The sequence below is a fragment of the Lepidochelys kempii genome, chromosome 3 (genome assembly GCF_965140285.1).
Source record: "Lepidochelys kempii isolate rLepKem1 chromosome 3, rLepKem1.hap1, whole genome shotgun sequence".
Taxonomy (NCBI): Eukaryota; Metazoa; Chordata; order Testudines; family Cheloniidae; genus Lepidochelys; species Lepidochelys kempii.
In genome coordinates, this window is record NC_136382.1 from 31,742,088 (window position 1) to 31,757,335 (window position 15,248).

The following is a 15,248-nucleotide window of genomic DNA, read 5'->3' on the forward strand; positions in this document are numbered from 1 at the left end:
CATGGTTTCCACAGACTAAGCTCAACAGCAGATTGAGGTTGTGAGCACTGCTTTGTGGTATTTCCTTTTTTGAGATTTTTTTTCCAGGATGTTTTTGAACTGGCTCCATGTTCACACACACACACACATTCACAGCGAGGTTACACCCAGTTGGTTCCTTCTTGAGGGTAAATTCTTGGGATTCGCAGCTTCCAAACAGCCGATTTCCTTTCCTCGCAGCTGGGAGGGCAGGTTCCCAGGCTGCTGCTCCTGTGCTCACTGACTGCCACTGCTGGACCGTCCCCAGGAGGAGTTAGTCGCTTCACTTCTAAGGTCCCTCAAAGCAAACAAGGGGGAGGCGGGGAGGGGAGAGAGGGGATCCGGGATCAGCCTCTCCTGCCCCAGCAGCAGCCAGGATGCTCCGAGGCAGCGGCAGCTGCTGGCTTCTGGAATCCCGGCCAGGCGAGTCACCCCGTTAGGAGGCCCCGCCAGCACCCCCCGCCCGGAGGGCAGCGGCGGCAGCATGGGCAGCGGCAGCAGCAGGAGGAAGCGGAGCTGCAGCCCCGCCGCGGATCGTCCTGGCAGGCGGGGCAGAAGCAGCAGCGCCCCCAGCGGGCAGGGCGAGGAGGCCAGGGGCAGCCAGGCGCCCGCCCCCACGGAGCTGCCCAGCACCAGCCTGCGGCGGCCGCAGCCGGGCGAACCGGCGGAGGACTCGGACTGGGAGCTGCTGGAGGAGGTGCTGGCTGAGTGCGAGGAGCCGGGCGCGCTGCCCCCCACGGCCCGGGGCCCGGCTGCCCCCATCCCGGGCCCGCCCCGCCGGGGGCCCGCCGGGGACTCCGGGGCCGGCCACGACCGGCACCCAGGGGCGGCGGCAGCAGGGAGCGGCCGGGGCAGCGGGGCCGCCGGAGGGGACCAGCCGGTAAGTGACACCCCCATCCCGACAGGGGGGCGGGAGCGGAGCGGAGCCCAGGCAGCAAGATGGAGGCGAGGCAGGGCCCGGCCCGGGGCCCAAGTAACCCGTCCCCCCCGCTCAGCGCCTTGCCCCCCGGCCAGCCCGTCCCCCCCCCGGGGGCCCATCGCCCTGGGATCCAGCCAGCCCGTCCCCCCCGGGGCCCATCGCCCTGGGATCCAGCCAGCCCGTCCCCCCCGGGGCCCATCGCCCTGGGATCCAGCCAGCCCGAATATCAGGGTTGGAAGGGACCTCAGGAGGCCATCTAGTCCAACCCCCTGCTCAAAGCAGGACCAGTCCCCAACTAAATCATCCCAGCCAGGGCTTTGTCAAGCCTGACCTTAAAAACGTCTAAGGAAGGAGATTCCACCACCTCCCTAGGTAACGCATTCCAGTGCTTCACCACCTTCCTTGTGAAATGTTTTTCCTAATATCCAACCTAAACCTCCCACACTGCAACTTCAGCCCATTATTCCTTGTTTTGTCATCTGGTACCACTGAGAACAGTCTAGAGCCATCCTCTTTGGAACCCCCTTTCAGGTAGTTGAAAGCAGCTATGGAATCCTCCCTCATTCTTCTCTTCTGCAGACTAAGTAATCCCAGTTCCCTCAGCCTCTCCTCATAAGTCATGTGCTCCAGTCCCCTAATCATTTTTGTTGCCCTCCACTGGACTCTCTCCAATTTATCCACATCCTTCTTGTAGTGTGGGGCCCAAAACTGGACACAGTACTCCAGATGAGGCCTCACCAATGTCGAATAGAGGGGAATGATCACATCCCTCGATCTGCTGGCAATGCTCCTACTTATACAGCCCAAAATGCTGTTAGCCTTCTTGGCAACAAGGGCATACTGTTGACTCATATCCAGCTTCTTGTCCACTGTAACCCCTAGGTCCTTTTCTGCAGAACTGCTGCCTAGCCACTGTGTCCCTAGTCTGTAGCAGTGCCTGGGATTCTTCCCTCCTAAGTGCAGGACTCTGCACTTGTCCTTGTTGAACCTCATCAGATTTCTTTTGGCCCAATCCTCCAATTTGTCTAAGTCCCTCTGTATCCTATCCCTATCCTCCAGCGTATCTACCACTCCCCCAGTTTTGCGTCATCTGCAAACTTGCTGAGGGTGCAATCCACGCCATCCTCCAGATCATTAATGAAGATATTGAACAAAACTGGCCCCAGGACCGACCCTTGGGGCACTCCGCTTGATACCGGCTGCCAACTAGACATGGAGCCATTGATCACTACCCGCTGAGCCCAACAATCTAGCCAGCTTTCTATCCACCTTACAGTCCATTCATCCAGCCCATACTTCTTTAACTTGCTGGCAAGAATACTGTGGGAGACCGTATCAAAAGCTTTGCTAAAGTCAAGGAATAACATGTTCACTACTTTCCCCTCATCCACAGAGCCAGTTATCTCATAGTAGAAGGCAATTAGGTTAGTCAGGTATGATTTGCCCTTGGTGAATCCATGCTGACTGTTCCCAATCACTTTCCTCTCCTCTAAGTGCTTGAGAATTGGTTCCTTGAGAACCTGCTTCATGATTTTTCCAGGGACTGAGGTGAGAGGCTGACTGGCCTGTAGTTCCTCAGATCTTCCTTCTTCCCTTTTTTAAAGATGGGCACTACATTAGCCTTTTTCCAGTCATCTGGGACCTCCCCCGATCACCATGAGTTTTCAAAGATAATGGCCGCTGGCTCTGCAATCACATCAGCCAACTCCTTTAGCACCCTCGGATGCAGCGCATCCGGCCCCATGGACTTGTGCACGTCCAGCTTTTCTAAATAGTCATGAACCACTTTTTTCTCCACAGAGGGCTGGTCACCTCCTCCCCTATACTGTGCTGCCCAGTGCAGTGAAGGTTCCAGACAGCTCATCCCACCCCTGGTGTCCCCTCTGGCCCACACCCTAGGGCCCAATGCCCTTGGGATCCAGTGAGCCCCATCCCTCCAGGATCCCATCTAGCCCATTGCCCTGAGGATCTACCTAGCCCCATCCGTCACTTGGACTCCCATTCTAACCCAATGCCCAGGGATCCAGCCAGCCTGATCCCCTTAGGACTTCCCCTATAACCTATCACTCAGCTAACCCATTTCCCTTGCAGGTCCCTTTCTATTTAATCCCTTCTGGGAGTCCCAGCTAGCCTGCCTCCTTGGGAGGGGTGTCCCAGCCCGCCCAGTTCTTTGAGTTCAATACAGAACTGGTTCCTATAACGTTTACAGATCAGCATCCCAACCTATAGAGCTCTCCCTTTTCTGTGGAGACAGTTGCATAGCTTAATTCGTCCTTTCTTTTAATTTTATCCTTTTACTCCTAGCTATAGCCCCTTCAGCTAAAGTTGTGGGGTAAGCCCTTGGATAGTTCTCTTTCCGTTGCCGGTTCTCGACCTAGGCCCTGTGTACGTTAGAAAAGTCTATCACTGTAATATCAATCTACGTAGCCAGTGGTTGCCAAGCTATAGCATAGTCAGTTCTTTTTATCTTTCCTGACAAATCATTCCCTGCAGCCCTTTTATCATTTCTGTTGCTCTTCCCCGAATTCCTTATCTCTTTTAGGGGAAATATAATCATGAAAGGGTCATGCGAGTCTCAGTTTTCTGTGCTCCATTAAAGGTTTTTTCCTCCTTCGATTAATTCCTTGTAAAAGTATCCCAGTGTCATTAAATAAAGCATCTGGCACAGCTCAAATTTTTTCCTTTGTTTAGTCATGTAAGCAATAGTTTGAAACCTGACCATATATATAGATACAGGACCTTTTAATGTTTGCCAGTTCACTGCAGTAACAATGGTGCCATCTGAAAAAAAAACAACCAACACCTCAGTTTTATTCTATACAGCAACTAATGACTTTTCCTGTGACTAGAACTGTAATTAGCAGGGCTTTCTTCCTATCCAACGAAGACAACATTAACTTCAACTTCTGTTTCACCTTAGTAGGATACCAAGGGCACCAAGAACAGTGATCTGTCTGTTAGATGCTGCTGCAGGAGGGACTACAAAAATTGTGGGAATACACTGATAGATTAAAAAATAGTAACAAATATTTAGAATTCAGAGGACTTTCCCCATCAGATGCCTAACAACTTTTAGGTTAGGTTAAATGGAAGCTTAAAGCCCTGACAGTCTCACTTTAAGATTATATTTGTATTTCCATTGTAAAACTCTGTTTTTGCAAGGGATAATGATAACTTTGATATAATTTCTTAACAGAGTAATTATTTTGTCAACGATCAGCATGGGCACATATAAAAAAACAAACCTCAAAGCGAAGTCGTATTTAGACATCATGAAAAAATAGAGGTTTAATATCTTTTCTTTGCTCTTATAACTCAAACACACTCACTTGATCCTAGAACTTTTACTCACCTAAGTAATTCTCACTCTTGAGCAATCCCACTGACTTCACTAGTTAATCTTTACTTATGTAAGGGCTAGAGGATACGACTCCACATTTTTGTTCCAACGTGCACTCAAATATTGATTGTGGTGTTTTTAAAAATAAGACAGCTCAGTTGAAATTTGGCTGCTATGTGTAGGGTTATTTTTAAGTAACTAAATTTTTAATATTCTGTATATTCTTATTGATAACATAAATTGGCAAACTACAGTAAGTCATGACAGGTGACAAACAGGGTTACTTTTTTAATAAAGATAAACCAGAGAAAGTTAATCCATAAGAGTAGATATTAAGAAAATGCTGAACTGACAAATCAATAAAGGTCCAAGAATTGAAGAATTAAGGTTGTAGCAGACATGTCTGAATTCATCTAACTAGGTCTAAGTGGATACAGCACATACTGATATGTGATACCATGCACTATTTTTAGCCTTTTACAAGATGCTGCTGAAACTCCTTGCAGGATTTATCTATCAAACCCAGTAGCTTTCTGCCCTCTCCAACCCACTTTTGCCAGTACACCTCTCCTTCACAGATATGTTCAAGTAAGGTGTATTCTAAAGGTATTAGCCTTTTTCATATCTTTTCTAGAATTTCTGATATCCAGCCCTAGTGGCTATTCATATCAATTGGATATTTCACTTAAATATTAGTGAAGAATGTTGACATCTACACTATCATCATTAGGCTTCAGGGTTAGCACCACACTGAGATAAATCAGGGTCAGTTCACATCTCTCAAAGCAATAGTTTCAGGTTAACTCTCTACAGACTCACAATAGGCAAGATTCTGATCCTCTGACTTATGATGAGACCTGCATGATGACAACACCTTGGAGAGTAAGGTGGTACTCAGGGTAGGAGAGGAGGGCACAGTCTAGCCCTAAGACAGATCTGCATTGGTTCAAACAGAACCAATTAAATTACAGCATACATTCTGCAGGAAGTGAGGAGCCACAAGAAACACCCCAGTCGGCTGGAGGCACCCATGAACAGAGGCTTGTGCACCATTGGCTTAGACTAGTCGGGAGGCTAGGATACAACATGATCAGCTACCAGGACTTCAAAGATGTCAGCTTGTATCTACACAGGTGGAAAGAAGGGTTTTCAATTATGTTAACCTAACTCAATTGAGCTAACACAATTGACAAAAGCACTCTCATCCCCTCCCAAGTCATTTGAAGAGAAACAAAATTACAGGGGCTTTGCAAAGAGAATTAACTCACAGGTTAGGTCAGGGTTTTTTTCCTTTGGAACCTGGAGCACGAAGCATTTTCATCTGAAATTTCAAAGCAGTTCTCATACATGGACTGGTATTATCCTGATTATACAGATGGAGAAACTGAGGCTAGCAGCAGAGTTAGGAATAGAACCCAAATCTCCTGAGTCTTATTCTTTTGGGACCCCTGGATCGCTCTGACAGCAGTCACCATTTCTTTTGAAACTTCCATTTAATTTCAGCCACCCACTCACCCATCTAGAGCCTGAGCAATCACTCTTGTTTTTCTGTCTCACTTTTCTTTGCTCAGCTCAAAAAGAATATTTGTGGTTTTACAAAAGATGCCATAGTACAGTACATGGTGGCCGCTCTCTATGGAAACCAGGAAGGACTGTGTTGCCGTGGCCTCATTCATCACGCTCCTGGCTTCCTAACATGGAAAAATGTGCAAGCAATCTGGTTTTTTAAATAGCTTTCAGCAGAGTTGTAGTAGCACCTACTTAGTAGAGACATAAAGTGATTACATTATAGCACTGCATATGGGATGGTATAGTTAATAGTAGTATACAATACTTAGTAGTTATAGTCCAATGGATTGTAATGTACTTTTAAAAATCTGATTTAGTCAGAAAGGTAGTGTATACTTTTTACATCCAGATAAGTGCCCTTTCTTTAAATTTGTGTGAAACAGTGTCACCTTGTGGCTGGTTAGCTGAATCTTATTTATGCTCCGTATTTCATATGGATAGTCCAAAGAGACATTTTTCATTGCACATGTATACACACACACACACTTTTTATAGATACTTTTACATTGGTACTAAATAGTGTTCTTTTTCTTGTTGAAATACTTTTTAAAGTGGAAATAAACAATGTCTTTTATTCAGGTTTCAGAGTAACAGCCGTGTTAGTCTGTCTTTGCAAAAAGAAAAGGAGTACTTGTGGCACCTTAGAGACTAACCAATTTATTTGAGCATGAGCTTTCGTGAGCTACAGCTCACTTCATCGGATGCATACCGTGGAAACTGCAGTAGACATTATATACACACAGAGATCATGAAACAATACCTCCTCCCACCCCACTGTCCTGCTGGTAATAGCTTATCAAAAGTGACCACTCTCCCTACAATGTGCATGATAATCAAGGTGGGCCATTTCCAGCACAAATCCAGGTTTTCTCACCCCCCCACCCCCATACACACACAAACTCACTCTCCTGCTGGTAATAGCTTATCTAAAGTGATCATTAAGTTGGGCCATTTCCAGCACAAATCCAGGTTTTCTCACCCTCCGCCCCCCACAGACTCACTCTCCTGCTGGTAATAGCCCATCCAAAGTGACCACTCTCTTCACAATGTGTATGATAATCAAGGTGGGCCATTTCGAGCACAAATCCAGGTTCTCTGTCTCACCCCCTCACCCCCCTCCAAAAACCACACACACAAACTCAATCTCCTGCTGGTAATAGCTTATCCAAAGTGACCACTCTCCCTCCAATGTGCATGATAATCAAGGTGGGCCATTTCCAGCATAAATCCAGGTTTTCTCACCCCCCCCCACCCCCATACACACACAAACTCACTCTCTCTCTCTGGTCACGCAATCACCGACATGAAGGTCACTATCTTACAACAAAAAAACTTCAAATCCAGACTCCAGCGAGAAACTGCTGAATTGGAATTCATTTGCAAATTGGATACTATTAATTTAGGCGTAAATAGAGACTGGGAGTGGCTAAGTCATTATGCAAGGTAACCTATTTCCCCTTGCTTTTTCCTACCCCCCACCCCCCCTACGTTCTGGTTAAACTTGGATTTAAACTTGGAGAGTGGTCAATTTGGATGAGCTATTGCCAGCAGGAGAGTGAGTTTATATGTGTGTGTGTGTTCCCGGGGGGGCTGGGGTGAGAAAGCCTGGATCTGTGCTGGAAATGACCCACCTTGATTACCATGCACATTGTAGGGAGAGTGGTCACTTTGGATAAGCTATTACCAGCAGGAGAATGAGTTTGTGTGTGTGGTTTTTGGAGGGGGGTGAGGGGGTGAGAGAGAGAACCTGGATTTGTGCAGGAAATGGCCCACCTTGATTATCATACACATTGTGAAGAGAGTGGTCACTTTGGATGGGCTATTACCAGCAGGAGAGTGAGTTTGTGTGTGGGGGGGCGGAGGGTGAGAAAACCTGGATTTGTGCTGGAAATGGCCCACCTTGATTATCATGCACATTGTAGGGAGAGTGGTCACTTTGGATAAGCTATTACCAGCAGGAGATTGAGTTTGTGTGTGTGGTTTTTGGAGGGGGGTGAGGGGGTGAGAGAGAGAACCTGGATTTGTGCAGGAAATGGCCCACCTTGATTATCATACACATTGTGAAGAGAGTGGTCACTTTGGATGGGCTATTACCAGCAGGAGAGTGAGTTTGTGTGGGGGGGGGCGGAGGGTGAGAAAACCTGGATTTGTGCTGGAAATGGCCCAACTTGATGATCACTTTAGATAAGCTATTACCAGCAGGACAGTGGGGTGGGAGGGGGTATTGTTTCATGGTCTCTGTGTGTATATAATGTCTACTGCAGTTTCCATGGTATGCATCCGATGAAGTGAGCTGTAGCTCACGAAAGCTCATGCTCAAATAAATTGGTTAGTCTCTAAGGTGCCACAAGTACTCCTTTTCTTTTTGTCTTTTATTCAACACTATTAAATATTATTTTCAACATTTAAAAATGATTGTTAATGGTCAAAAGTGCCCTCACGTCAAGTCCATTGTTGACCAAAAGACTAGAAAACATACTGAAGGGAACAATCCTGCGATGGCAGGGAAATGGACTAGATGACCTAATAAATAGATCTTTTCCAGCTCTAACATCTGTGAATCTATCAACTCCTAGCTACAGCTGGGGGAATGATTGGATGGAAAATCCAAACAAATTGAGATTTTGTCAAACTGTGCAACTCCCCTCATTAATTTCCAGAGTTGGATCTTGATGATCCCAAGCTGAACATTTCACTTTTTTTGTGTGTGGATCACAAGCCACTAAAATTTTAACACAAGTTTGCAGTTTGGCCAGTGGACGAACAAACCGGTAGTCGTGTTGTAATCTTAACTAAAAAGAATGACAAAGAGTTTATGTAATCACAGCACAGCTGTGCTGCACTCAAACTGACAACTGAACAGAATGGCCACCAGGACGCAGAGGTGTGTTTTCTACCAACATCACTTTCTGGTCTTTACAGAGAGTTTGGTTCACTTTGCTGCTTCTGTACTGTAAATGATTGCTGATCTAAAGCAAAAAAATGGAGCGTGGGGAGGAGGATGTTTACCAGAAAAAATTCTAGATCTCAAACATTTTAGAGAATCCTTCTTCTGGGAGCTCCCCATAGTCTTCTTCATTTCCTGAGCGACACTCCTGTCAGCATCTGTCGTAACACTCCTGGGTTGGCCACAGGATGCTGCTGCAGATTGGTGAGACATGCCCCTCTCCAGGCCTTGAGTGCCTTACTTATTGCCTAGGATTCCATTCCACAATGTCACATCTGGTTACATACTAGGCCAAATTCGCCCCTGCAGTAAGTATGCTGACTTTAGTGGAGTTTCACTGCAGGGATGGATCTGATCTGCTGAGTTCTAATGATTTGTATCCCCGCCAAACTCAGCACCATGTGCCAAAACCTTCTTCCCAACCTGGAAATAGGATGGAAAGAAAACAAGGAGGAGGCTCTGCAGTCTGGCTGAGAACTAGAAAGAGGCTGAAAGCTGCATCATAAGATGCTGACATGATTTAATTTTTCACTTCATTGTAATAGAAGAGGTACCAAACAACCCAGTGATTATTCATTTAGCTCCAGGACAGGGACCCACTGATATTCAAGCCTTGTGCATCACATTAACCCACATAAAACGTTAATGTAAGTTACCTGCTGCATGTGCACCATACAAATTACAACTAACATGAGCACACCAGGGTGGAGTTAGATTTCATTCTATGTCTATTCCATGCCATACTCGATGAGACATCTCATGCCATATGACCTGAACTGCTGCTAAGATCGTATCCTTCTCCTGGTCACTCTGACCATGTCATCTTGCCCGTCTGGGATGAATTGAGAGCAGACAGAAGTGTGGGGAGAGACCTGAAGGTGTAGACTATACCTTCCTCTCTTTTCAGTTTCCCAGAGCTTTTCTTGAGGCAGTAGATTACAGAGTAGTAGATACCTACATATACTAATACGCATTTCTCTTCGGAAACAAGTGTTGCTGCTGAAAGAGGTCCTTACAGAAGGTAGCATAGGTGCTGGGGGTGCTGTAGTACCCTCTGGCTTGAAGTGGTTTCCATCATATAAAGGGTTTACAGTTTGGTTCAGTGGCTCTCAGCACCCCCATTATACAAATTGTTCCAGCACCCCTGGAAGGCAGCAGCTAATTTTGCTTTGTGAAGCAGGTTTTACTAACCAGAGACAGTCCTGATGACTAATTAATTCTCTCTTCCGCCCACATAACATGTACAGCTCACAGTGTGGAGGAGTTAGCCACAGGGGGAAAAATCTGTTGTATAAGTTAAACACACCCTTAAAACATCCAGCATCCTCCTGCCTAGAAAAATGTTGGAAACTGGGAATGTTGGCTACATTCTCCCAGAGCTAAGAGCAGAGTCAAATGCCCCTAGAAGTGTATATTCCCATTCAGTGCTCATGATTAAGGCTATCCCTACACTGCAAACCTTACAGTGGCACAGCTGTTCCACTACGGCAGGGCCGCTGTAAGGCACTTGGTGTAACTGCTCTTTGCTGGCAAAAAAGAGCTCTCCTGCCGACAAAATAAAACCACCCCCCAACAAGGTGGGTGGTAGCTTTGTCAGCGGGAGAGCATCCCCCGCGGACAAAGTGCTGTCCAGACTGGCACTTTTCATCAGTAAAAGAAGTTATTTTTTTCACACCCAAGTGACAAAAGTTTTACCAATGAAAGTGCAGTGTAGACATGGCCTAATACTGTTGTTGGAATAAAGTGCTCATTGCAGCTTTACCACTGGGGGCGAGATTCATACCTGCTTGTGCAAGGAGCTGCACCCTCTCTGTCCACCAAGGGAGGGATTCAGCCTGAGGGAGAGCAGCCCGTGTTTTCAGTACTGCCTTCTCACAGGCGTTACTGCAGGGGATGCCAGCTTTGTGCTATTGTGGGGCAAGTCACAGGGCCCTTCTGCTCCCCATCCCTGAACAGTGCTGTCTATTCTTTGGGTGCTATTCTGGTCCTCTGTAGTGGAAGGGATGATGTGATGTGAGACTGTCTTCCTTCCGCGGCCCTGCACCAGGAGTTCAGCGGGGATGGCTATGGCCCTTTGTGTCTAATGAGAATCTCCTGCATGCTAAGATGGTATGTTCCACAGCAGCAGAGATAGGAAGGGTTACTCTGGTTCTCCACTCTGAGATACAGCTTCCTGTCAGACCATGGGTGCCGACTCCATGGGTGCTCCGGGCTCAAACATGCACTGAAAAAAAAAAGAAGGTTCTCAGCACCCGCAGGGCCAGATTAATCTTTTGTGGGCCCTGGTGCCTGGACTGTGGCCCCATCCCCAGCTCCGCCCATGCTCTGCCCTGAGCCCTGCTTCCATTTGCCCTCTTCCTTCCCCCCCCCCAGCCCAGAGGCCTTGCCTGTGCTCTGCCTGAGGCCACACCCCTGCTCGGCCTCTTCCACCCAAGGCACCACCCACCACTCAAACCAGCGGGGGAGAGGGGGAGGCAGAGAGGAGAACCCACCGGCAAAACCAAAAGTCAGCACCTGGGTGTCAGACTGCTCCTTACACCATTCCCACCAATACGTCGTCCCTTTGGAGAGTCAGGGGGGAGCAGGTTTCTCTTTTCTTCAATAAATTGTGTAGATGGTGCCAAAGTACCAGAGCAAATTCTCAATTTCTCCACACAACCCTGCCGATGGGCCTCTCGCTGACTCATGCGACTGCTTCGTATTAGTCTAGGAAGTCTTCTCAGTCATAGAATCATAGAATATGAGGGTTGGAAGGGACCTCAGGAGGTCATCTAGTCCAAACCCCTGCTCAAAGCAGGACCAATCCCCAACTAAATCATCCCAGCCAGGGCTTTGTCAAACCTGACCTTAAAAACTTCTAAGGAAGGAGATTCTACCACCTCCCAAGGTAACGCATTCCAGTGTTTCACCACCCTCCTAGTGAAAAAGTTTTTCCTAATATCCAACCTAAACCTCCCCCACTGCAACTTGAGACCATTACTCCTTGTCCTGTCATCTTCTACCACTGAGAATAGTCTAGAACCATCCTCTTTGGAACCACCTCTCAGGTAGTTGAAAGCAGCTATCAAATCCCCCCTCATTCTTCTCTTCTGCAGACTAAACAATCCCAGTTCTCTCAGCCTCTCCTCATAAGTCATGTGTTCCAGACCCCTAATCATTTTTGTTGCCCTTCGCTGGACTCTCTCCAATTTTTCCACATCCTTCTTGTAGTGTGGGGCCCAAAACTGGACACAGTACTCCAGATGAGGCCTCACCAATGGCGAATAGAGGGGAACGATCACGTCCCTCGATCTGCTGGCTATGCCCCTACTTATACATCCCAAAATGCCATTGGCCTTCTTGGCAACAAGGGCACACTGTTGACTCATATCCAGCTTCTCGTCCACTGTCACCCCTAGGTCCTTTTCCGCAGAACTGCTGCCTAGCCATTCGGTCCCTAGTCTGTAGCAGTGCATTGGATTCTTCCGTCCTAAGTGCAGGACCCTGCACTTATCCTTGTTGAACCTCATTAGATTTCTTTTGGCCCAATCCTCCAATTTGTCTAGGTCCCTCTGTATCCTATCCCTCCCCTCCAGCGTATCTACCACTCCTCCCAGTTTAGTATCATCCGCAAATTTGCTGAGAGTGCAATCCACACCATCCTCCAGATCATTTATGAAGATACTGAACAAAACCGACCCCAGGACCGACCCTTGGGGCACTCCACTTGATACCGGCTGCCATCTAGACATGGAGCCATTGATCCCTATCCATTGAGCCTGATAATCTAGCCAACTTTCTACCCACCTTATAGTGCATTCATCCAGCCCATACTTGTTTAACTTGCTGACAAGAATACTGTGGGAGACCGTGTCAAAAGCTTTGCTAAAGTCAAGAAACAATACATCCACTGCTTTCCCTTCATCCACAGAACCAGTAATCTCATCATAGAAGGCGATTAGATTAGTCAGGCATGACCTTCCCTTGGTGAATCCATGCTGACTGTTCCTGATCACTTTCCTCTCGTGTAAGTGCTTCAGGATTGATTCCTTGAGGACCTGCTCCATGATTTTTCCGGGGACTGAGGTGAGGCTGACTGGCCTGTAGTTCCCAGGATCCTCCTTCTTCCCTTTTTTAAAGATGGGCACCACATTAGCCTTTTTCCAGTCGTCCAGGACTTCCCCCGATCGCCATGAGTTTTCAAAGATAATGGCCAATGGCTCTGCAATCACAGCCGCCAACTCCTTTAGCACTCTCGGATGCAACGCATCCGGCCCCGTGGACTTGTGCACATCCAGCTTTTCCAAATAGTCCCTAACCACTTCTTTCTCCACAGAGAGCTGGCCACCTACTCCCCATGCTGTGTTGCCCAGTGCAGCAGTCTGGGAGCTGACCTTGTTAGTGAAGACAGAGGCAAAAAAAGCATTGAGTACATTAGCTTTTTCCACATCCTCTGTCACTAGGTTGCCTCCCTCATTCAGTAAGGGGCCCACACTTTCCTTGGCTTTCTTCTTGTTGCCAACATACCTGAAGAAACCCTTCTTGTTACTCTTAACATCTCTTGCTAGCTGCAGCTCCAGGTGCGATTTGGCCCTCCTGATTTCATTCCTACATGCCCAAGCAACATTTTTATACTCTTCCCTGGTCATTTGTCCAATCTTCCACTTCTTGTAAGCTTCTTTTTTATGTTTAAGATCCGCAAGGATTTCACTGTTAAGCCAAGCTGGTCGCCTGCCATATTTACTATTCTTTCAACACATCGGGATGGTTTGTCCCTGTAACCTCAATAGGGATTCTTTGAAATACAGCCAGCTCTCCTGGACTCCTTTCCCCCTCATGTTATTCCCCCAGGGGATGCTACCCAACAGTTCCCTGAGGGAGTCGAAGTCTGCTTTCCTGAAGTCCAGGGTCCGTATTCTGCTGCTTACCTTTCTTCCCTGTGTCAGAATCCTGAACTTGACCAACTCATGGTCACTGCCTCCCAGATACCCATCCACTTTTGCTTCCCCTACTAATTCTTCCCGGTTTGTGAGCAGCAGGTCAAGAGAAGCTCTCCCCCTAGTTGGCTTCTCCAGCACTTGCACCAGGAAATTGTCCCCTACATTTTCCAAAAACTTCCTGGATTGTCTGTGCACCGCTGTAGTGCTCTCCCAGTAGATATCAGGATGATTAAAGTCGCCCATGAGAACCAGGGCGTGCGATCTAGTAGCTTCTGCAAGTTGCCGGAAGAAAGCCTCATCCTCCTCATCCCCCTGGTCTGGTGGTCTATAGCAGACTCCTTCCACTACATCACTCTTGTTGCTCACACTTCTAAACTTAATCCAGAGACACTCAGGTTTTTCTGCAGTTTCGTACCGGAGCTCTGAGCAGTCATACCGCTCCCTTACATACAGTGCTACTCCCCCACCTTTTCTGCCCTGCCTGTCCTTCCTGAACAGTTTATAACCATCCATGACAGTACTCCAGTCATGTGAGTTATCCCACCACGTCTCTGTTATTCTAATCACGTCATAATTCCTTGCCTTCACCAGGACCTCCAGTTCTCCCTGCTTGTTTCCAAGGCTTTGTGCATTTGTATATAGGCACTTGAGATAACCTGCTGATCGCCCCTCATTCTCAGTATGAGGTAGGAGCCCTCCTCTCATAGACGTTCCTGCCTGTGCTTCCTCCCGGTATCCTGCTTGCCCACTTACCTCAGGGTTTTGGTCTCCTTCACCCGGTGAACCTAGTTTAAAGCCCTCCTCACTAGGTTAGCCAGCCTGCTCGCAAAGATGCTCTTCCCTCTCTTCGTTAGGTGGAGCCCATCTCTGCCCAGCACTCCTCCTTCATGGAACACCATCCCGTGGTCAAAGAATCCAAAGCCTTCTCTCCGACACCACCTGCGTAGCCATTCGTTGACTTCCACAATTCGACGGTCCCTACCCCGGCCTTTTCCTTCAATGGGGAGGATGGACGAGAACACCACTTGCGCCTCAAACTCCTTTATCCTTCTTCCCAGAGCCACGTAGTCCGCAGTGATCCGCTCAAGGTCATTCTTGGCAGTATCATTGGTGCCCACGTGGAGAAACAGGAAGGGGTAGCGATCCGAGGGCTTGATGAGTCTCGGCAGTCTCTCTGTCACATCGCGAATCTTAGCCCCTGGCAAGCAGCAGACTTCTCTGTTTTCCCGGTCAGGGCGGCAGATAGATGACTGAGTCCCCCTGAGGAGAGAGTCCCCGACCACCACCACCTGCCTCCTTCTCTTGGGAGTGGTGGTCGTGGAACCCCCAACCTCAGGACATCGCATCTCATGCCTTCCAACCAGCCGAGTCTCCTTCTGCTTTCTCCCCCGAGACGTATCATCTGGTCCACTCTCCGCAATGGTACCTGTGGAGAGAACATGAAAACGTTTACTTACCTGTGTCTGCGTTGCTGGTACCCGGACATTCCCCCTTCTTCTTCTGGAGGTCACATGTTGCCAAGCTTCTTCACTGGCC

The 15,248-nt window shown here is 47.9% G+C and overlaps 1 protein-coding gene across 12 annotated transcripts in view; it reads left to right on the forward strand.

The window, feature by feature from the left end:
- Window positions 1-15,248, forward strand: part of CYS1 (cystin 1) — a 46,599-nt gene continuing 31,351 nt past the window's right edge. For 3 of the 12 annotated variants that reach the window (XM_073336034.2, XM_073336035.2, XM_073336036.2), the window contains exon 1: window positions 7-898. In XM_073336034.2, coding sequence (XP_073192135.1) covers window positions 503-898 — 396 coding nt within the window. In that variant the 5' untranslated portion in view covers window positions 7-502. Of the gene's footprint in view, window positions 899-15,248 lie in introns of all 12 variants that reach the window. The other 9 variants (XM_078852067.1, XM_078852068.1, XM_078852071.1 and 6 more) reach the window with 8 other exon arrangements.